At 40.9% G+C, this 25,009-nt stretch overlaps 1 protein-coding gene across 6 annotated transcripts in view; it reads right to left on the minus strand.

The window, feature by feature from the left end:
• Positions 1-25,009, minus strand: part of ebf1a (EBF transcription factor 1a) — a 143,734-nt gene that overhangs the window by 8,283 nt on the left and 110,442 nt on the right. For all 6 annotated transcript variants that reach the window (XM_017474868.3, XM_017474873.3, XM_053682111.1 and 3 more), the window contains 5 exons: positions 11,731-11,819; positions 4,530-4,595; positions 3,501-3,678; positions 2,222-2,401; positions 922-1,116 (listed from right to left, as the gene is read on the minus strand). In XM_017474868.3, coding sequence (XP_017330357.1) covers positions 922-1,116; positions 2,222-2,401; positions 3,501-3,678; positions 4,530-4,595; positions 11,731-11,819 — 708 coding nt within the window. The remainder of the gene's footprint in view (positions 1-921; positions 1,117-2,221; positions 2,402-3,500; positions 3,679-4,529; positions 4,596-11,730; positions 11,820-25,009) is intronic.

The raw sequence follows: 25,009 nt of genomic DNA on the forward strand, positions 1-25,009 counted from the left end.
CGAGTGGGGAAAAAAAGGGAAAATAAGAACAGTGTTACTTTTTATGTTGGGACAGAGGGAGAGAGAGAGAGAGAGAGAGAGAGAGAGAGAGAGAGAGAGAGAGAGAGAGAGAGAGACACAGAGAGAGAGAGGTTTAACATTAGGGCCACAGATCAGAAGGTTAGTACAAGATAATACTAATGTGGTATTTTCTAAGTTACACAGTAATTTATACAACTGAGAATCAGAGTTGGTCCTTTCATTAAGCTCTAATTAACAAAAATATTTGTGCTATTTAATGTAGTGAAATATAAAGTACATCATATTAATATTAACACTCTGTTCACTATAGGGACATCTCTTTTGATTTGATAGAAATGCTATATTATTATTATTATTATTATTATTATTATTATTATTATTACTGTTGTTGTTGTTGTTGATGACGCTGTAATAATAATAATAATAATAATAATAATAATAATAATAATAATAATAATAATAACAACAATAAAAATAATGCAATTATTTATAGTCAGATAAAGTACCCAACAAATGTTATTTCCATGCAATTTTTTAACATTGTTATAGCACTATGTAGCATATGGGCTTGGTGGCAGATATTTGACAAGCGAGTAAACAATATGATGTTATATATTTACATAAACCAGTGCCTTTAAAATTATATTCAAAAATATATAATAATAATAATAATAATAATAATAATAATAATAATAATAATAATAATAATAATGTTTAAATGTGATATTTCAATTTTAATTTCAGTTCATGTTGAATGAGATAACCACATGGTGTAAAATAAATTTTTGTCGCCATCTTCACCTGAAAATAGCATAAGGATTAAAGGGTCTATGTGCAAAGCTTATATCCATATTTTCACATTATGCTGTGTGTTTCTGCAGAGCCTGACACTACCCTCACCTTGGAGACCGTTGCCGTTGGCACTGGTACAGGTGGGAGGTGGCGAGGCTTGGGGACGCACCACTGGGGCAAAGGCGCTCTTCTGTTTAACAGCCGACACCATGTTGGCTGGCGAGAAGGAGAATATGCCTGAGGAGCTGCTGCAATTGGAGGGCAGGCTGGTGGAGGAGGCCATGGTGGGACTCGAGGGCACGACTGAGGAGAAAAAAGAGGGAGGTATAGAGGAAAACAGATGAGTGGATGGGTTAGAACATGCCTTATAGTCCTACATCATACAGACCAATGTGAGGCATGGAGACTGGAGTCATTATGCACAACCAGGATAATAAGTACATGATCACTGAAACATCTTATATAACTGTTACATACATAAAGTTGTTACAAGGCCAATTAGTGATGAAAAAACACTAACTCTGAAGATCAAATGCCTAATGTATAATCCTGGCCCGTCCTCTGACCGTCACTATTTGCACCTTCTTCTTGTAATACACAAAGAACATTTTCTCCTTCAGTGCTTTTACTGTCACAGTTATATTTCAGCCTGTCTCTGAAATTATCTTCTGCCTTTATTGTTGTTACTATACTATGCTTAAAATTTTATGACCCTTTCCCATGTAAAGTCTCTTGATAATGTCATAATCCGTTTATGAAGGCCCTGCTGATCAATTAATGAAAATTGGAGCCTCTGAAGTCTGCCCTCCCACATCGATTGAAAGTGTCTGTGCAGAGTCACCAAGCCTGTTAAAATACTTGTTAACATGTACGAATCAAAGCTTCTAAATTGAATTGCTTCTCCTGCAATTAGTTTATTGATTTAATTAAGGCTCTTTAATTTAGAAGCCATGGTAGAAGATTGGTGTTATATGAATGGCTGGACATTATGGTTGAGTGTGCTCCAGCAAAGAAATGGTGTAAATTTATCTCTGCTCTTATAGACACATACACAAAGTAATAGCTTTATCTATTGCTTTATCATAGCTGTCTCTAATGGATCTGCGTATTTCACCATTAGACCATTACTGTTTGTTTCACACCACAATGTAAAAGGCTTCATAGTTAATGTCCCTGTCGTAGAGCTGAATCTCTTTGCTGGGTCAAGTGGCCTCCAGTAATAAAGTAACAAAGGCTTCTATTACACACACCAGAAATGTTTTGTGTATAACCACAGCTACAGAAATATAATATTCTGATCAGTTCTTTTGCTTGGAGGGTCAGTTATCAGTGAAGTTCTAGCATTGACTATATGAATGGACTCTGTTCTGGAACTGGATGAGAGAAAAGAGAGGTGGCTTGTACTCACTGGCATAGGGGGAATTGGCAGCTGAGCCATTTAGGAAGTTGGGCGATCCTCCTAGCGTGGTCATGCCGCTGTTACCATAACCGTTCATACTCGTGCTCACGGTACTGTAGCTGCTCTGCTGGGGCGTAGTGCTGGGCACATAACCATGAGGAGACACACTACTTGTGTTCCGACTGAAACCTGACACACACACACACACACACACACACACACACACACACACAAATGTGATTAAATGGTTAAAGAGAGGATCATATATATATATATATATATATATATATATATATATATATATATATATATATATATATATATATATATATATATATATATAAACCACAAAATAATATATAACCACAATTCCGAAAAACGGGACAAAGAGGAGTGATTTGTAAATGTACTTTGCCTTGTATTTAAAAAAACAATGTAGAAAGACAAGGTATTTGATGTTTTACCTAATCAACTGCATAGTTTTTTGAAGGCAAATGTTTATTTTGAAATTTATGACTAATACCGATGTGACAAGTTGAAATAAAAAGGTGATGTGAAACAGGTGAGGCAATCGTCTAATCATAGCATATAGGGAGGCTCCAAAAAAGGCCTAGTCTTTCAAGAGCAAGGATGGGTCAAGGCTCACCAAATATATATATAGTTGATTGTTGAGTACTGATTTAGTAACAGCAATAGTCTGTCCATTCATTGGCTGAAATCTTCATAATGATGAAGAAAGCCTAGATTCTTACAGATTTACAGATTGCTCTGAATTTCCCCTGTCACAGAGATCTGTGTTATCCAGGAACTGCTGTATAATTTTTCCAAGTCTGCATTTCCCCCAATTCTGTCAATAAAAAGGTCAAGACCAATAAAAATCATATATATAGTGTGGGAGGGGGTTAGGAGGAAAAGGGACATGGACTATAAATATACATCAATGCATTATACGTTGACATGGGTGAAAGCAGCAGGAAGTTCATGCTCCAGCAGTCCCCTGCTGTCTGCTACAAAAGGCAGCACACATCGTGACTCTGCTCGCAACACTTTCATCCTACGCCTGATAGATTACCGCTGACTTAACACAAATCACTCACTGTCACGGAGGGAGCAAAAGGAGACGACAAATTCTGAGAGCAGAGTATGAGGCTCGCTTTTCCTTCTGGTTGCAGCTCTCTCACCACGCTAGCACAGCATCACTGGCTCAGAGCTACATACAATGTTCCCATGGTTGTTTCTCTTTCTTTGGCTACTGAATAGAGAGAAGACTGTGGGCGGCTCCTCTTACCCTGATTGGCTCCCTGTGTGGATTCAGAGACGTTAACAGCAAGCTGGCCATGGAAAGAGTTGACACCCATCATGCCAGTGTGCACAGAACTGTTTGCTAGACCGGAGAGCTGGTTGTGGGTGCGTGGTACATTGTAGAGCGCCTCAGCGATGTCAGCTGCCCTCTTCAGTATGATCTCCTGTCATGAGCACCATGTCATGTCATGAGCAACACTGACATCAAGGTTAAACTAAACAGAACAAGCTATACGAACATCAAATCAAATATATGATACTGCAAACCAAGTCAAATGTAAGACTGAAGCTGTAATGTGTGTGTTTGGAGTATACAGTACGTCTGTGGGACTGGGACAGATGATAATGTGGGATAGGATAAAAGAAATTATGAGTAATAGATTTATCTTCCCCATGCTCAATAAAGCTGTGTTTATCAGTCAGATGAGCACAAAGCACTACAAATAAACAGCAGGCGATCCGGCACGCTTCACTGAACATACATCTCTCACAATTTACCCCCACAATTGAGTCCTTATAAGAATATTTGTATGATAAATGACAAGGTCTGAGGATTTGTGGGAAAGGTGAGATGGATAGGAAAGAGGTTCCTCTGAGACAGACATGACCAGAGGCAGACCCCCATTCACTATCCTAAATAATTCAGCAGCTCTGCACTTTCAGCACTCAACCCTGCAATCGATGACCTGCCTTACAAGAGTGGCCAACTGCTTCTCTGCAGGGAAGAGGCCCCTTGAGCTCTTTCAACCAACAATAGAGAAGTTTCTGTTATGTTGATGAGTTATGTTGATGTGTACATAAGGATCGACTTTTTGGTGGAGACTAGGGAAATACTGTACAATGTGACATGATACACTGTCTTTATAAATTTTACCTTTCCTCTGAAGTCAGCCTGACTGTAAAAGTACATCATGTTTAAAGATGGCTACATTTTGTATTTTGCTTTGTTCTGCTTGTATCTTTTTTGTCTTCTGTATTTTACATGGTTGTGAGTCCTGGTGAGGAGGTTACACACCTGATTATTGTGAGGCATCCCATACAGGGCTTCTACAAGGTCTGCTGCTCTCTTCAGAATCACTTCCTATTGACAAAAAAACAATTCAAATACTGTAGTTATATTGATTAGTGACTGATTCTTTATTGTAAACCTTTTTAATTTATAATACTTAAAAAAATAAAGTAAGGACACTGTAACTATTCAGTAGTATATATATATATATATATATATATATATATATATATATATATATATATATATATATATATATATATATATATATAAAACCCTAAGGAGAGCAGAGGGCAAGACAAATTGAAATGGCACAATTTTAAGTTGACAGTGTGATAGATCAAAGAATAACTGTGTGTCATGTAGGTCTATCTGTTGCCTGCAAAAGAAGAGTGTTATATGTACCACAAATCCACCAATCCTGGCCAATACTACATTTATTTAAACATGTAAATAACATGCAAGACCCTCTATAGATTATGCCATATTAAGGGTCTTATATGTTTCTTTTTCAGAGTCCTGCCTGCACTCCAACCCATACTTGTGTCCCCAGCTGTGTGTGTCCCATATGCATGAATCATCCATACAATACACTAAACCTCATAACACACTTACTGTAGAGCAACCTCCATTCCTCATCCAATACTAATAAGGTCTATTATATGTATAATACATGTATACAAATACACAGTGAAACAGATGAATGCATGCTTGTAGAGGTAAATAAATGCCCTATTGGCTGGGAGGGGATGGATGTGTACATATAATACCCTTCTCTTGTAGGTAATTGAGTCTCAGCTCCTCAACCAGAAGCCTATTTATTACCATACCTTCCCACACATTAAACATTTATTTACTGTGTTCTTTACTCTGTATTCATTTTCTTTCTCCTCTCTCACTCTCCCTTCCATCTCACTCCTCTTCATTTTTTCCCCTCATAGGCGAAGAAGGTGCCTGGAGCTCCCGTGGAACCCTTTTTAAAAGTTAATGTGCCGGGGCTGAGGAAATGTGCTTGGGGCGCGACAACCAGAAAATTGCTCTCACCCTCGGTGTGTAACCCTCGCTGTGAACGAGCCCCCGAGCATGTGTGCCCGCCCGCTAGCTGACATATTGCCTTTCAATCAGAGTCCGTCTCTGCTGCCACCCCCACAACATGCAGGCACGATCATGACGAGGGGGTCAGCGAAGCAATAAAGATTTTTAGTGCGCTGTCCGAGGTGCTAAATTCACTCAATAATGGGTGTGCTGGCACTGCGTTAACCCCTCGTTAGGGATGCTTGAGTGGGGGGAGCCTGGCCTGGGTGATTGAAGGAGGTGCATGGGGGCCTGGGGAGGGCTAAAGTGCTGCTTTTGTATGGATGCCCGCCTTGGTCGCCTGCTTTTCTCTCTAGATTTGATGCACTCTCTATGTCAGTCCTTTCCCAGGATAGGAGAAGAACATAAGGGATGGGAGGCATTAGCCCACAGCTGGATCCACTGCTGCATCCAGACTGTGTTATTCATCCTACTTCTCATTCTACTGTACGCACCTATCTCTTTTCCTCTTACCCTCTCCCTTTCTCGCTAGCTTATAACGGGGTTGTATCCATTTTCCATCACTGAGGGGATCTGTTGAGAGTCCAAATCCAATAAGGAAGAGGCCAAAAGTTGGTCCAGATAAACAAATAAATGCTATTAACAGAGGGCTGTATGTGGTGGCCCTGTGTCTGGAAGCAAAGCCCATTTCCTGGGTGAGCAGAAGGGTTTCCAGTAAGGGCTGAGAGCTGAGAGCCGAAAGCGGTAAACAGGAAAGAAACCCGATCCTAGATCTGCGTGTCTGCACACAGACACGCAGATCTATCAGTCAGAGCCATCATTATCCTGACGATGCTCTACTTCCTGCTCTGTACTCAACTCTCTAGCCATGCTGAAGCATGAAACACCCACAGTTATAAAACTTCAGTCCAGAACTATGACTGTGGCCCTTTTTAGCTAAGAAAATTTTTTTCTCTTGTGTTTATACCTACATGTAAGCTACTACTACACACACACACACACACACACACACACACACACACACACACACACACACACACATACAAACAGTATAGTAGGTTAACAACCCTCAGGCATTGTGTTTTGATAATGCATGATATGAGGCTCAGCCTCAGCACTGTGACCAACCTACACATTACTGCACTCTGGACATCCAATCTGTTTCTGTGTGTAAAATGATGATGGCTGGTAAAACGATACATGCCCAACACAGAAAGTATTGCTGATAAGATGAAATAATGGCCATATCACATCAGGAATGTTAAAACATCACCGTCTGGACTTTTACTAAGGACCTAGGCCTGTAAAAAAAAAAAAATAGAGCAAAAAAAAAAAAAAACCTGACAAATTCAATCCAGCACTCATTCCTTTGCAAATGTATCGCTGTGTAATTTTCTGTTAGAACAAAAACATTACTCAGGTTCTGGGTGGTGGATAAATTCCTCTAGATTAAATCTCATCTCACTCATCACCTGAAATAAATATCCAAATATCCAAATACCACTTTTATTTTGGCAGCATTAAGAAATATAGCATGCTGAAAAGAGGTTGATATGGACACAGATTCTATTTAGTTGTGAATTTGAATGCTGGCATCAAATTGTGACCACACACACCGGTGTGTTAGCCTGTTTATACCCACCAGAGCTGCAGCAACTTCTGCTGAATAAGACCTCTCATATAGTGAGCTATTCTTTACAGTGACAATCAACAGATTTCTATTAGCCTCTTAGTCACTGTTATTCACATAGCAAAAATATGCAGCAGAACATAGAATCATGTGTAGTTTTCTATTGCTTAAAAAATTATTTAACTTATAAAAAGCCTAGTCCCATAGTGACAGTGTAGTTTATAGTCCAGTCATACTGTGGGCTGACACTGTTTTTAATTGTCCTGAATCATGACACTATGATGTATGAAAGCAATTAGGAACAGTGCCACATAATTCCTAGCCGCTAAAAACAACTGTCTTAATCATTTCCTACAACTTCCAAAGGTAAGATCATTTTTTAAAAACTTCTTAAATTAAGTGATTTTGTTTGACTGTTCTTCCTGCTTTATAAAATCTTGTTTAACTCTTTAATAATGCCGTATAAAAAATATAAATAATTATGTTCAGCATAACTAGGTAAGAGGACGTATGGTGGCTTAGTCGGTTTGCATGTTTGCCTCACACCTCCAGGGTTGGAGGTTCGATTCCCACTACTGCCCTGTGTGTGTGCAGAGTTTGCATGTCTCCCCATGCTGTGGGGTTTCCTCCGGGTACTCTGGTTTCCTCCCGAAGTCCAAAGACATGCATAGTAGGCTGATTAGCATGTCCAAATTGTCCATAGTGTATGAATGGGTGTGTGAGTGTGTATGTGATTGTGCCCTGCAATGGATGTACACTGTCCAGGGTGTACTCCGCCTTGTGCCCCAACCTCCCTGGGATAGGCTCCAGGTTCCCCGTGACCCTGTAGGACAAGTAGTATAAAAATGGATGGATAGATGGATTACTAGATAAGAGGAGACTGTCATATAATGCTTTAGTTCTCTAATACTTCTTTAACCCAGTCTTGCCAGCATGATGTCAGAGGCCCAATCTATCATATGTGAAATAGTGCAGAATGTCCATTCTGTGTGGGGGAAACCGGCTGATGCAGTACATGCTATGACTTTTCTAGAGGTGATCCTTTTAATCATACTGATTGTATTATTGTGGAGATAAATGCTCTAGAAAGCAATTGCAGAGCTCCTCTCTCCATTCCCATGTCTTCAGCCTGTCAATTTATGTCCATCACAAATATCAGTCCCTTTACTCTTTAACCAGTCTGGCTCCCTTGCATAATTCATATTCTGTCTCTACAGACTTAAAAGGTTACTTTTTGAAAGTCAATAACAACCTGTCGGCCTGCATCTGAACAGCAAGCAAGTGACGACTATATCCACCAAACATGCAGAAACATCAAAACTGCTTCAGCTGGAATATACTGTCTCAAACAGTAACCCAACTGTACATTTCAGACCATTTTTTGACACTTGCATATTAGCATCTACACATTTTAACAGTGAGTTGGTTTGAAATACTATAAGCATGCACATTCAGACCCTGTGTAGCATTTGTCTTGATTTGCCAAAGAAGTATGATGAAGGAAAACACTGCATGCTACTCCCCAGTGGTGAGGACTGTTTCATCAGAGCACAGATTGAATCCTAGGCCCTTTAGAGGTGGCCAAGAGGGGATCAGGTGGATGTGAAGTGACAGGGAAAATGGGTGGAACAAACACTGACTGGAGAGAGGGAGAGGGAAGGAACGAGCCCACAGACTGGCCACACTGGACTTCAGCCAAACTCATTGACTGGAGCTGTGTCTCTGGATTCAGACACAAATACTCACTAAGCAATTAGGGGCTGTTCTTTCAAATGACTATCTCTCTTTCACTCTTTTTAATATGCACACAATTCTTGATTAAATGCTCGTCTTTAAACTGGCTGAATGCTGTTGTCTAACATTAAAAATAAAGCTAAATTAAGCAATTCATGCTCATGTTGCGCTATGTACTATGCTACTTAATAATCCTAAACTGAAAATTAAACGGATTTCTTAAGCTAACATCCTAAGGAGAGCCACAGGAAAAAAAAGCAGTACTTAAGCTGAGTTGACATGTATCACCATTTTAGGGGATTGCCTAACATGTCCACAGATTTGCCAAAGAATTGAGTGAGACAAGTTAGACTGCCTTGTTCCCTGCTTGCCCCTCACCTGTGATTTAGTCCAGCAGTTGAGAAAAGTGCCGTCAACAAACTGTTATTACCTCAATAAAGGGCAAAATCGATAGTGCAGAAATGAGCAGCCGGGCCCAGCGGCCGGTGCTGTTAATATCTGGCTGGGAGTGTTAGAGGGAGCAGAGGACAAACTGAGTGAGAGAGTGAGAGAGACACAGACAGAAGTAGAGGATTAAAACCTCCACTACTCACTGAAATTGAGGGTAAAATCCATCTGCACACATCAACCCTGTCACCACAATTTACCAGACATGTAGCGCCATGCAGAGAAATGATTTCTCATTTAACGTCACCTGTATGCTAGCTAGTCTCTTCTCTTCCCCTCTCTCCCCTACTGCTCCAGCTGCTTCTTCCCCCTTGTGGTGACTCAATTACTGTTGGCTGAGCAATAATAAAGTGTGGGCGGCAGTGGCTTCGATCGCATGACCCAGGTGAAGGCAGCCCAGGACAGCTGACTTCACCATGATGGATCACCCGGATCCCGTTCTTTCTCTCCCTGCTGCTCTCCCTTCATGACCCTCTCTCTCTCTTGTTCTGTCTCCCCATCCTCCCCAACACCCAATCTTCTTTCTCTCTTACCCCTCTGCGAAAGCTTGTAAAGAGACAGAACTGGAGTCATGTGTACTATGGCTTTACACTCTTTTGGTGCATATTAATCAAATCATGCTTAACCAAATATATACAAACTTCTCTTGTGCTCTATGCATAACACAATTGTGCTACTGGCTACACATACTTAGAACAACTGTATATATACTAAACACAATATAGAAAACTGCATCCTCTGGGACTTCCCCAACACCTGACTTGATAGTGGTCGACCAGTGGAAAGCAGTTGGGTATTTTTTTTTCCAACTCATCTCATTCACATGTGCCCATGCTGCAGGTGCACAGCTGCTCATTGCTTGGTGGCTGTCCAACCATTTTCATTAGAACTGCAAGGGAGTCTGTTAAAAATATGGCATGCCGTTAAGACGGTTCTCCAGGGAGGTGCAAAGGCAGTTTTTCTGACCCGCTCCCCTCTTGATGAACACAGTGGGAAAGGTGTGATGGCTCACCCCACCTGGGACCCGTCTAATGCATTCAAATTCATCACTGGCCCAGTGAAATGAGCCCAAGCCAAGCCAAAGTTAAAGCCACACTGATCATATGTGAACAGCAGAGTGTGTCAGTCTGTAAGAAATGAACCAGACTACTGTTAACATGACAGAAAGAAAGAATGATCATGACTCCTTTCTTAGATTAAGCATAGAAATAAATTTAGTCTCAGTGAAAGGTCTCAACTTGAAAGTCTCCTATTTTGAAGTGTCACTAAGTTTAAAAAGTGGTGGTAAGGGTGTTTATGTATGACTGTGTGTGTGTGTGTGTGGAAGGTATGCTGACAATGCCAATTTGGTGATTTAGGGACAGAGATCAAACACAGTGTGCCTATTTAGCCACGCTAACAGCAGTCTGTACATCTGTCCTCTCCAAGCCAGCTGGGGAGCAGCAAATGAGAGAGAGATATAAGAGGAGAACAGCAGCTATTGGTCTCCACAAACTATCCAACATAGCATAACATCACATTCTGTAACATGGGTAAAGTCAGAACACAGTAAAAGAACATTTACTGCATTAACAGTAACAGCAATTCTTTTATTTGACCTGAAATCCCTCCCTACATGTCCACTGAACACTTTGTGTTTACTTTCCGTGTACTGTCTGACCCGAGTGAAATGAAGTTCCATCCTACACCAGGATTTTAGATTGATATACTGTGCGCTGACCTCAGTCACATTACAGGTATAATGGATGCAGTGGCTCTGGGACAATGAATACCAATAGCCCACTTCTAATATGGATAGGACTTATATAACAGTACAAGGGCAAACCTGGACTGACTGCAAAAGAGCATGACCAGCCAGCCATAATTACTCTTTTTTAGTCTATTAAGGGCTGCAGCTCACATGGGGCTCAGGGGTATAGAACATGTAAAAGATAAAGTACTATTTATTTATCACTCCCAACGGATTCATTAACATCTCTTTAAGTGGAATGTAGGAGGAAGTAAACAAATTGCTTTCTTTCTTTCTTTCTTTTTTTTTTTTTTTTTTTTTTTTGCCAAAGCTGGATCTCTCCAGTTGTATGAATCACTCTGGCCTCACATAAGTATTTTATTTATTCATTTATTTTTAATGGAACAATATTACAATCATATATGCAGCCAATTAAGAGGCATTAAAGTTCAGCGAAACATGAAAAGTTCTGCTAGAACAAACAATGCATTGTCTGAACATTATGGACACTCAGTGGTCTTGCAATGAGGTTAATAGGAACATGCTCACAGTGAAAGGTGTGGAACAATGTTAGTTAATGTAGCAGAATTTTGAAAATTAGAGGATGCATGGAGTGATAAACTGGAACTGACCTTTGGCAAGCGTTCAGGATCACCTGGATGTCTCGGGATGACCTTCTGTAACCGCTGGAAGCCATAGTCAATGGTGGGCTCATTCAGTGCTGAGGAGGGAAAACAAAACAGTGTGACCTAAAATTTCATATCTACCTCCATTAACTATCTTTTATACCGGTCTGATTGAACACAATTAATGCTCTTTACATATTTATATTGGCCAAAATAAACATGCAGAGAAAACAAACAAGTCAAAACCTTAAATACAATGTCAAATGAGGAATGGTCCCAAACAACCAAGTTAAAAAACAACAACAACAACAACAAAAAAAAAAACAGCAAGTGCTGCCAGGCAGTGCTTTATGAATAAAACAGGACTCCAGGAATCAATGTGTATGCCTTCTAACAGTTCATTCTGCTCCCTCTGCAGCAGCTCACACACAGCATTCTATATCAGACATCCTCCTTCGCAAATGAAACCCCCCATGGTGGTTATGTAAAACTGTGCACATGCTGTTTTGGATAACAGAACACACATAGATCTGCTGATGCTCTACCATGATAGATTTTCAGCCATTAAGAAATCTTAGGATTGTTTAACCTTTAGCTTCAGTATGACTGACTAACTGCAACTTGTCATTACAGCATGTGCTATTGTAATGTGTAATTAAAATTTTGTTGAATTGACATACAACCTACTGCGCAAGTGTTGCTGTGGCAAATTCTACAAACTGTTGGACATTTTTGCTTTTTTTCCCCTTGCACATAAATTTTGGTCTTTTAGTTGTACTTACATACATACATATTTTTGTATGTACTTTGTTACCATATATAACATTGTGATAACAAATAAGTAACAGATTTACCCAAGCATAACTAAAAATGTATGCTTGTACTATTACTCCATTACATTTACATAAAAATCCATACCTTTTACTCCATTCAATTACTCATTACAAATCTCAAAAAGTTTGTTTTCCTCGGCTACCAGCTAAATCAATGCATTTTAACTTTGGTTATTACCTATATTTAAAACATCCAAACAAATCCAAACTGATTTGTATGAACATCGCATCCAATCGTCTTTGTGCAAGGACCGCCTATTAGTTTAAAGATTTTTACAAGAAGAAACAAAATTACTCACATTTTTGCATTCAGCTCACAAATAGCAAGCGAATGTCTGCCAACAACTACTATATTCTCCTCCACACAGGTTAATAAATTATGTTTTTTAATACATCTTACTCCTGTTTAATACATAAGCACTGTTAATCTGCAAAAATATTTGTAGGTCCAATAAATCAATTAAAGTTTTGATTTCTGTGAGGCAACACTTCTGGATTACAAGATCCTGGATCCACATAGATATAGGAACAGCTTAATGAACTCTTGCTGAGAGCACAGCAATAAGGCAATATTTACAAAGGAACATGATCTGGGCGATAAAACCAAACATCCTGCACAGACCACATGGGCCTCGATGCACTGTTTTTCTAACCTTCCTGGGCTGAGAGCTACATTTGCACTGACACAATAGCCCTTTCTCCTCTGATCAGCCTGCTATGCTTGTGTGTTTGTCTATTGTGCTGCTAAATGCATATCCTCCAAGGCCACACTAACAGAGCCCCCTTGTTTAATAAGAGAGAGAGAGAGAGAGAGAGAGAGAGAGAGAGAGAGAGAGAGAGAGAGAGAGAGAGAGATTATGAAAAAGGGCCAATGCAATTTAGTACAAAATATATAGGAATGAGTGAAAAGAGTAATGAAGTTGTAAGAAAAGCTAATGACTAACCACACTCATCCCTGCAAATTTTTTTTGGTCATTTGTATTTAGTCATTTGTGTTCCCTGGCATTTGAAATCACACAATCATGCTATAAAAACGTCTGGGTTACACATATAAACCTGTTCCCTGAGAAGGGAACGAGACTTTGTGTGAAATTCATGCTGTGGGAAACACCCTCTCATGTCACCGGTATCTGAAGACTGTGTGAAATCATGCCTATTTATAGGCTGTTGTGGCCAAGTGATGTGGCATTTCGCGCATCACGTGATTATAAAATGCCACCTGTAAACCACATCATCAACCTCTATTATCTGAAGAGGAGACACAGTTCACAAGCATGCCCCAGTATGACAAAGCTACACAACGTCGTGTTCCCTTCTCAGGGAACAGGGATACATGCGTAATCCAGACGTTGTCACACAACTCAACATTGTGTGAGCTTCACGCTGTGGGAACGAGTATACCCATTACGTCATACTGAGGGTATGGTCTGTTCAAAGGGTCTGAGCCTGAGGGTCACTACAAGACACTGGAGCCTGGGGTGGACTCCATGTCCAAACTGTAATATCAAACGAATGTGTGCGCCCCACTGCAGCACACACATCCTTTTAGACCCACTACTTTTTACTTTATACATGCTACCTCTAGGTCAATTTATTCGTAAACATGAAATTATCTTCCACTGTTTTGCTGATGATACATAGTTGTATGTTTCAGCAAAGCCAGACAACAGACAGCAGCTTAATAAAGTTGAGGACTGTGTAAAATACATTAGATGTTGTATGCTTATTAACTTCCTCTTACTTAATTCTGATAAGACAGAAGTACTTGTACTAGGACCACATGTAGCTAGAAGTAAGCTTTCTGATCACATAGTAACTCTGGATGGACTTTCCATTTCGTCATGTACAGCAGTACGTACCTTGGAGTGATTATTGACTCCAGTCTATCATTTGATGCTCATGTAGATAATATTACTAGGATAGCCTTCTTTCATCTCAGAAATATTTCTAAAATATTTCCGTCACTACATGATGCAAAAATTTTAGTTCATGCTTTCGTCACCTCTAGACTAGATTACTGTAATGCCATACTGTCTGGCATCAGTCTGTCTAAACTTCAGTTAGTCCAGAATGCAGCTGCTAGAGTCCTAACTAGGACCAGAAGATACCACTACATCACCGATCTTATCAACACTGCATAGGCTCCCAGTGAAATCATGCATTAATTATGAAATGCTATTATTAACTTATTAAGCACTAAACGGTCTCACGCCACAGTATCTAAGTGACCTTTTGGTTTTCTATGATCCACCACGCCTACTTAGATCAAAAGATGCAGGCTATTTGACGGTACCTCGAATAGCGAAGGCTACAGCAGGGGAAAGAGCTTTATCTTATAGAGTCCGACAGTTATGGAACAGTCTTCCAATTAGTGTTTGAGACTCAGACACAGTCTCAGTGTTTAAGTCTAGGCTTAAAACGTATTTGTTTACTCAAGCCTACCATGAGTAGACTTTCTGTTATGCTAAGCACTGTCCTAACAATCTCTTCTCCCCCTCTCTCCTTCTGTTGAGCCACACACAATTTTATGGAGATACTAGAGATCCTGATCCTTTCTGCTCTCCGGACCTGCCTGATCCGTTCGGATGCTCTACCTCTGGATGGAGCTCTCATCTACTCCAATTCCAGATGGACACACTCACTGTGGTTGCTTCAAGGTTGCTTCTAAGGTTTGCTTAATTAAACCATAATGAACTTTCCTTTACTTTTACACTATCCGTTGTTACCCAGATTAGGATGAGTTCCCTTCTGAGTCTGATTCCTCTCAAGGTTTCTTCCTCTTAACATCTTAGGGAGTTTTTCCTGGCCACCGTCACCACTGGCTTGCTCAATTGGGATAAATTCGCACATTTAAAATCTGTATACCGTGTTTATATGTTTCTGTAAAGCTGCTTTGAGACAACGTCCATTGTAAAAAGCGCTATACAAATAAAATTGAATTGAATTGAATTGAAACCTCTAAGGGTACAGCCTTCAAGGAGGCAACCCTCCTAGTGGCCCTTATGCCCAGAGGCGTAGCAAGATAGCGCACCTCATAAGCGATAGAGATAGTCTGCACTATCCAATTGGAGATGCACTGCTATGACACAGCATCACCTCTACTGTTACTGCCAAAGCAGACCAGCAACTTCTCTGACTTACGCCACTGGCCGGAGTGGTGGACAAAAGTACAGCGAGCTCTTACTGGACACAGTAAGTGCAATTTCACTTGTTCTGGAGTGAAGAACTGAGGAGGGCAGAAAGCCTGAAACACTACCGGCTGGGCAGCAGACTTAGGCACTTTAGTAATATAACCCGGCCTAGGATATAGAAAGGCCTTGGCTAATCCAGGGGCAAAGTAAAGGCACGAAGGGGCAACAGAGAGAGCTTGTAACTCTCCTACTCACCCGAGAGATGTCTGGGCCAGCTGAAGAGCTACCTTTAGAGTCAGAAGCTTCTCTGAAGCTGACTCAAAGGACACAAATAGGGCATTTGACAGACCTTCCAGGACCACAGACAGGTCTCAGGATGGTATACATGGTCTGAAGATGGGCCTCAGCCAATGTTAGAAGATGTTGTCCCACAGAGGCTCCATCAATAGGGGCATGGCCACATAGACCCTAATTGTAGAAGGACCCAAACCTGCTGAGAAATGTTCCTTTTAGAACTCCAGGACTGTAGCTATTGCTACTGCATCTAAATGATGTTCCTCACACCACGAGACAAAAAGTCACCACTTGAGCGCATACAATTTTCTCATGGATGGTGCTCTATTGTTCAACCAGGTCTCTACAACCTCAGTTGTGAGACCAGAATCTATGAGCTGGTGCCCCTCAGGGGCCAGACCCACACTGTCCATAGTTCTAGCCGAGGGTGATAAAGCAACCCTCTGGTTTGAGACAGTAGATCCCTGTGAATGGGAATCTCCCAGAGAGTGTTGTCTAGCAGGAAATTTATCTCCGAGAACGATATTTGAGCTGGCCAATAAGGTGCTACTAGCAGCAGATGTAGACGGTCTTGGAGAACTCTTGCTAGAACTTGTAAGAGCACAGCTATTGGGGGAAAGGCATACATACATGACCTCGACCATGTGTGTATCTTGGTGTCCAGCCCCTGGAGTGCTGGAGGAGTGAGGGTGAACCACAATGGGAAGTGTGTTGTCTCCTTGGAGATGAACACCTCCACTTCCGTCTGGCCAAACCTCTGCCATACAGACTCCCCCACTTGTGGGTGGAGCCTCCAATCCCCGGACCTCAGCCCCTGCCTCAACAGGATGTCTGCCCGTGTACATTACGGTTGCCCGGAATGTACATTGCACTCACTGACAAAAACATTCCCTCTGCCCAGAGAATTAGTAATTGCGCCGGCCTGAACAGTGGGCATGAGCGTAACCCTCCCAGGTGGTTGATATATGAGACCACTACTGTATTGTCTGTCACAACTAACACATGGTGACCTCTCAAAGGAGGAAGAAAGAATTTCAGTACTAGGAATATGGCCTGCATTTCAAGGCAATTTATATGCCACTCTAGATGAGGGCCACTCCATAGACTGTGAGCTGTGGCTGTCTAAGACCATGTCCCAGCCTGTGAGGGAGTTGTCTGTCATTACTCTCTTGCAATCACACAATGCCCCGAGAATGTGACCCAAGGGTAGAAACCGACGACACCTCCAAACTCTCAGTGCATGTAGGCATTGCCACATGACACTGATTATACTGATTATTTTCATCCAAGGATGAAACACCTAACTTTTCAGCCACCACTGCAATGGTCTCATGTGGAATAGGCCCAATGGTACGACGTTGGTTGCTACTGCCACAAGCTGCAACAGTCTCTCATAGAGACTGGAGGGGATGCTCAGACAAAGCTTTATCTTGCTCAATGTTGATAAGATAGACCCTGCGCATTTTGGGGATAGGTACACCCCCATTATAGTGGAAGCAGATATAACCCCTAGAAAAGTCATCCTCTGCACTGGAGAAAACATACTTTTCTTGGGGTTCAAACTGAGCCCCAAGTTCCTCATGTGGGCGAGAAAGCGAGATATCCTCAGAAGCGGGATATTTCATCATGCACATCTGGAAAAAAAGGGGGCGTTTTCTGTGGTGTGAGGGAGTAATTCATTTCACTGGGGAGAAAGTGCTTGTCCAGCCTGCTACGAGTTACTTCCTCTTCCCTGGGCCAGCCTAAATTCAACATTTCTACAGCCCTAGACTTAGTTCAATCAGAGGATGCTCTCTGTTTTTGGAGCCCTGACTCCCCCCTCTGGCTCCTCAGAGTCAGAGAGGGTGGGTTGACTATCCATTCCGGAAGGAGGAGTTGCGATGTGAACTCCAAAACCCGGAAGCGGAGGGTCAGATAGAGCAGCACTCATCTCTGGTTCCTCCTTCAGATCCATATGGGATCTCCAGGACCTGAGCCGGCTGGGTGTCTTGGCAGTGGCTAACCCAGAACCACGAGGCTCCGAAACCCGTCCCCGAAACAAAATGGGAGCACAGAGTAACACACTTCCTGAATTCTCTCTGACACATACTTGCAAAGAGGTGAGGGATAGAAAAGTAAGTACACTCCTCACATTTTTGTAAATATTTGATTATATCTTTTCATGTGACAACACTGAAGAAATGACACTTTGATACAATGTAAAGTAGTGAGTGTACAGCTTGTGTAACAGTGTAAATTTGCTGTCCCCTCAAAATAACTAAACACACAGCCATTAATGTCTAAACCGTTGGCAACAAAAGTGAGTACACCCCTAAGTGAAAATGTCCAAATTGGGCCCAAAGTGTCAATATTTTGTGTGACCACCATTATTTTCCAGCACTGCCTTAACCCTCTTGGGCATAAAGTTCACCAGAGCTTCACAGGTTGCCACTGGAGTCCTCCTCCACTCCTCATTTCTTCAGAGTTGTCACATGAAAAGATATAATCAAATATCTACAAAAATGTGAGGGGTGTACTGACTTTTGTGAGATATATATATATATATATATATATATATATATATATATATACATATATATAAAAACTCTCTGAAAAATACGGAGGAAGTGAAGAGTTTTGGCAACGTTCACACAAACAACTGACATGCAGTCTTTCACTGAAGATAATAAGGCAGATGATGTGGTTTACAGGTGCCATTTTATAATCTTGTGATGTGTGAAATGCCATGTCACCTGCCCATGGCAGGCCTATAAATAGGCGTGATTTCACACAGACTTCAGATACACGTCACGCACGAGGGCATTTCCCACAGCGTGAATCTCACTCAACATTGAGTTCTCTTTCAAAGGGAAACTACATATGCCATCTATACATACCGAATACAGCATGCATCACCTAATAAAGTGACAAAATTCATACAGTAACCCTGCCTTGAAAACTGCAATGTCTAGGCACTCTGCTGTTCAGAAATCTGAATATTATTCTCTCTTTCTTTTTGGCCTCCCACTAATAAGTCTTATTGAAAGCACTTAATAAAAAAGTTGTCAGCATGACAGAGAGATCTGGTGTTTTCTCATTCATTTTACACACGGTAATATGCACTTAACAGAGGCAATTAGGGGACTATCTAGATAATGAAGGAGGTGGATCTGTGGGTGCTGATGTTACGTATCATAACAGCTTAATAAATGGGCTGACTATTTAAAATGAATATTGTAAAACTGAAATAAATCAAATGGGATTTAAGTAACTGGCATAATAGTGCAAACCTCCATCACATCGATACATTGTAATGTTTTTCTTACTTTCTTTAGTTTTCATTCTGATTGTTTCAGCATGCCTGCAGCATCAGCTCTTGCACAGAAGATGGATCATTAATAGCAATGTGTGATATGCACAATTAGCCTGCATTTGATTGCTTTAATGAAGAAGGATGCAAGGCAGAGTGAATGTGGAGAATGTAGTGTCTCTTTCTCAACTCTCCTGACGACCCTTCTGTTTGCCCTGTAGCCACCCTTCTTGTCATTTCCTGAGGCAGTGTACTCAGCTCTCTTTAACCCCCACAGCCGAAAGGACAGACTGAGGGCAGCTTTTCAATGCAGTGGAGTGTAGTCTGAATCCTGATCATCACTCCTCACTAAAGTGCAGGAAGACCTCCAAGCAGCAGGTGGGAGCTAGCACTTAATGGGTATTAAAGTAAAGTGGAGTGAACAAATGGCTCTTAGCCTAGATCAAGTGTCTTCATTCCAGCTCCTAGATAGCTGTGATAGTCTGAATCCAAATTCAACACACCTGATATAGATAATCAACAACTTCAACAGCTTATTACGGGGTGTCTTAAAAGTCTCCATATAAAGCTGAAATTAACACATTTTAGCAAAATGTCTTCCAAAAATGTTCATACTTAGTTCATATATATTTTCAGATAGCCTTTAAGAATGCCTTTGACAAAAGAACAATGTATTGAAATCATTTCTCATGGCTGGATCAGGAAGCTGTTGCAAGGTTGCGATGGACTTTGACAGGAAACATGGCAAGCATATCACATACAACACTGTTGCCAAACTCAAAAAGACTGGAAGTGTTGTGGACTGACCAAGAAATGGACATCTACAAACATCCAATGACAATGGCACAGCCAACGTGGTGCTGGCAAACATAGTCCACTATATATGGAGACTTTTGGGACACCCTGTAGATAGAGAAGTGCTGGATTAGGTTTGGGGAAAAAAAACTCTACAGAAAAGCAGCATATGTTCAATTCTGGAAAAAACTGAGTTTCAAGGCTTTGAAGGAGGGTGCACCTTTGAAATGCATTTGGAGTCATAACCTTCTTTAAGTACAATGCCATAAAAGTGGCTAACAACAGCAAATAGTGTTCAGAGTTTATGACAAATTGTAGCTCTGAATGGCTCCCTAATTGAACCCCAGCATTAAGAAATGTGAAATGAATCATGACACCACCTAGTCCCACAGCTGCATGCTCAGGCTCATGACTGACTGAGTGTTTACAAAAGGAGCTGAACAAAAACTGTTAAAACAATCCAGATCCCATGATGGAGAACAGAGCATAGCTATAGTCCAGGGGAAGAAAAACAAAAGCAGCCGAATGTGACAGAATGATGCAAAGCCACCCTAAGGCTGATAATACATCATATCTAAATAGACTTCCTGTAATTAAGCCTGCTAGAGGTTCAAGTTAAGGATTAGGAAGTGTGGTCCAGGAATCAGAATGTGGCAGGCCCTGGGTGGGTACTGTATGGGGGTTTGTGTATAGTGGGAATGGAGGAATAAATGTATAATACTGGATGACGAGAGAAAGAGGTTGAGAGAATGGCTGAGTTATGAGTTCAGAACAAGGTTATGGTATAAGGGGACTCAAGTGAACACAGTACTAGAAAAAGGCATGTAGAATTCACATCTGCACACTGCAACATTTATTAACACCATGTCTAGTTTGCCTAGATAAGTTAGTCTTTCAAATGTATATAAAACATGTATAAAAGATCTAACTTGGGATTTACGGAGGCTGTCATCTCCAGAGATAGAATGGGTAATGAAGTGTTAGCTGGTAGATGCAAAGTGTGTGAGACTGAGTACTAAGTGTAGATACATCTCCTTTAAGAGAATATAATGAGGCAGGACACCAGCACTACCGAAGGAGGTGTTTTAATGTGCTGATATATAGACGGATGGGGGAGATCTCTAAACTGTACTCTACTGCCCTCTCAGACAGCTTCACATGTTTACTCCCCCCATTGCTATTGATTTCCACATTGTGTACAATCTCCTCAGCAGCCAGGCTGATAATGCAATCTTACTGAAAGGAGGAGACAAGGAGAAGAGAGGGAAAAGGGAGAGAGAGCTGAGAAATAGCTTGAGCATGTGTTGAATGGTAAAAGAAAAGAGGAGGAATATGTGGTTCCTCATTTGGCAACCCTACTGTACTTTCACAGCCAGGATGATAGTAATGAAAACACTTCAGAAACACAGTCAATAATATTCTTGAAAAAAAAAAAAAAGATGACAAACAGTAACACAGGATATGATATTTATGCAATCCAAATGAAGCCAACATCCTAGTAGACCAGATGGAGAAACCACACTCTCAATGGGGTCTGGTTATTTCCAGTTGCTCTGCATTCCTCTGCAAAGGGACCAGTTTTCCACCAATATCCTTTGTCTGTTTCCTTGTTTATTTTCACATATTCAGGTGAGGAACTTGAAATATGAAGCATACATACTCCTCTAAGCTTACTATATACTGTAGACTGTGGATCAAAATAACAAACATTTGAGATATTGGATATTGACCAACATACATGGGAGACTTGCTTTCATTGTAGTGTCAGTCTCTCTTCTCTGATTTCACATTTTTTTGGGTGGTGGTGGTGGTGGTGGTGGGGGGGGGGGGGGGGGTAATAAAGTTATGTGTGATGTCATAAATAATAACTCTAATATTGAAACCAAATATTCTAAATCAATATAGAAAAGAATATTCTGGTATACTATACTGTCTCATTATGTTTACACAGTGTAATCAATATTACAAATATAAAGCTGGTGCTTACTGCTGCTGGTGCCTTGATGATCTTCAAATAGAATTTTCTGCCACCTGACCTGACAAAGTGATTAGGAACAAAGCTGTTTCCTTGGACCAAAGGTACAGACATATTAACTGTCCAAGATGTCTGCTTTTGGAATCAGAATAGGTAAAACATATGAACAATAAATATATAAATGAACAAGAACCACTGCTTGAAGGATTGTGTGCAATCACACAGATCAATGCTCATCGAAATTTCATGAAGGCACAGCCAGATCGCTTCATATTTCACAATAATAATGCAGGGGTAGATTGAGAGGGGAGGAGAAACTCAACCTTAAAGATAATCTGAATAGGTCTATCAAGACTGGCCAGTCAAACCATTAAGCATTTATTAAAATCATTCTAATTCACAAAATTTCACAAGACATCAGCCATGCCTAAAATTAAAGGCTTCTTCTTACAACCTTTGCAACAGCGTAGTTCTTATGACTAGCCACTTGCTAGTTTTTGACGGTGAATTGAGTCAGGCAACCAGACTTAGACCTGCTACAGCCGTATCCTGATTGACAGAACAGAGAGGCATGCTGGGTAATTGGTCTTTAGCGGAACCTTTTAACAGGCACTTGTGGGCTTTGTACAGAGCTGTTAATGTCAGGCTGGTAATGTTATCTCTTTTCTCTCTCTCTCTCTTTTCCCCAGAGCTCGCTCTCAGGTGTGATCTCATACGCTGTGGATGGGAATCAATAGGCTCAGTGGCAGAGTGTTCGATGCCTGCCTGAATTATTGCTTCATTTTTCTCCCTATATAGATGAGGCCTGTTTTCCCCCAACCCACCCCACACTGGGATCAATATCTTACAATCTCATTTTTATCCATTTTTCCATAAAACCAGTGATTGTGTTTATTTGGAAAAACCGACAAACTAAAATAAGGTATGGCTTTAAAAAAGGAGAAAATGTATAGTAGGAACCTCTGACCATAAAATGGATGACTTGTTTTCCTTGATTCTGAGTGGTTGCTGCTCTGAGGCAAATACATTTGTGTGAAATGGCCCACTGAAGACTTTATGCTGTAAAGCAAACCAATTTCACTATGTCTTTATGGTGACAATTTTCACATGTCAAGGATCAGCAATTTACTTGGAATGGTTACCACTGATCAAGGAGCTTGTCACCATTTGTCAATTGAATTAAAGAGCCTTATTATCAAAACTGAACAATCACTGAATACATCATTTGTAACAGAATGATTAGAAGCACAATTATGTTTAGTTAAACTGTTAAGTTTCGGTTATATTTCGGTTAATAGCTGCCATGATAACATTGAACTAAGAATCATTGTGTTTTTAATCCCATCTACAATAAAATTGAAAAAAAAAAAAAAAACTAAGCCTGTTCCAGTAAATTTTTTGTCCAGCTCCATTTTAGTCTGGGTCAAAAGCCTTTGTTCTTCCTCAGTTTCAGTGAATAATGCTTCCCATAGTCCTCATCATTGAATGGGAATTAGAGAACTTCCCCTAATGTGATCCAGCATGAACCTTTTTAATACCAGGCCTGATGGGTGCTGTTCAGCCCACTGGCCTGCATACTGAGCAGGGAAGAATTGCCTGCTGAACCTCACAAGTGATTCATCAACACCTCCAATCTATTGGTTGCGCCGAGCGCACTGTTGGGAGATAGTGTTATAACTCCCACTGCATGGAAATAGATGGAAAGCCTTTTCGACTAATGATTCAAATGTGGCAATCTTGCACAAGGTAATACGCAACCAAACATGGAAATGCATTTTTTGCTGATGGAGAGAGAGGGAGAAAGAGAGGAATAATTCAGTCCTCTTATCTGCAGAATGCCATACAGGAAGGGTAATGTCCCAGATGGAGAGTGCTTAATTGTTTCTGATGATGAATATAATTGCATGGAGCCCTTGGATGTCTAATTGCAGAGAGAAGTGCTGAGAAACTACTTACACAATCACTGCGCTTTCTTTATGACTAGAAAACCTTAAACCTCTGCACCCAAGAAAAAGGCGGTGAGATTTGTTGGACTGTATCTGAGGCTCAATTATCCCTCTTTGTGCATGTGGGCTTCCATTTCACTGCAAACTCTTGTATTGACCAGCATATGCCAAGAATTTGAGACCCCTAAAATGACATCATCCATTATCTGGCAGGCTTTTGAGAAATCCATTAACCAAGTGGTCTCTGGCTTCATAGGCAGACACACAGACACAGCAGTTGGTGCCATAATGCAGTTGGATCATCTGAAGCCATCAAATGCCACTGAATTCTAAAATAATACATTTAATATTAATCTTATGACTAAACCAGAGCTGTTTTGTAGTATCTATATGACATTCAATTAAGCTTGGTCACAATGAGCACAGCTACTGATACTCTTTAGTGTGGTTCTCTGCTGTTCTTCAGGTACAACCCCACATTTCTGCATGGTTGTGTGGCATACAAGCATGGCAGCATCGGTGCACCATTGATTTAATTAGGTCTCCATTTCCTCTGGCTGACAGAAGTTGATTAGAGGCGCCAGATGTCCCATACGTAATTCTGTTGCCAGCTGCCATGCAGTCCGGCCAATCCTCTATGATTAGTACCCACTGGCAACTGGGCATGGCCAAGGTGCCAATTGGAGCCAGGGGAGAGGAATGGCAGGCTGACACCCCAAACACTGCACTGCACACCAAGGGGGCTGCTGGGACATGGGCACCAGAAGAAAAGGAAGACTCACGTGTTTTATTAAACTCTGGAGGCAAACAGTGTCACAGTGAGAAATTTCAGAACAGAAATTCCTCCATGACTGTTCTATGAAACTATAAAGCACAGTGGAGTATGACTGGTGATTCTGTGTTTGCACTGTTCTATCATCGCCAGCAGTATTTGCAAAGAATTTCAAAGTTAACTTTACTGCAAAAAAGATACATTGAAGTGAAAAAGAGGCCGAACATCTACCCTCTGCTTCAGAGGTATG

The sequence above is a fragment of the Ictalurus punctatus genome, chromosome 8 (genome assembly GCF_001660625.3).
Source record: "Ictalurus punctatus breed USDA103 chromosome 8, Coco_2.0, whole genome shotgun sequence".
In the NCBI taxonomy this organism is placed as follows: domain Eukaryota; kingdom Metazoa; phylum Chordata; class Actinopteri; order Siluriformes; family Ictaluridae; genus Ictalurus; species Ictalurus punctatus.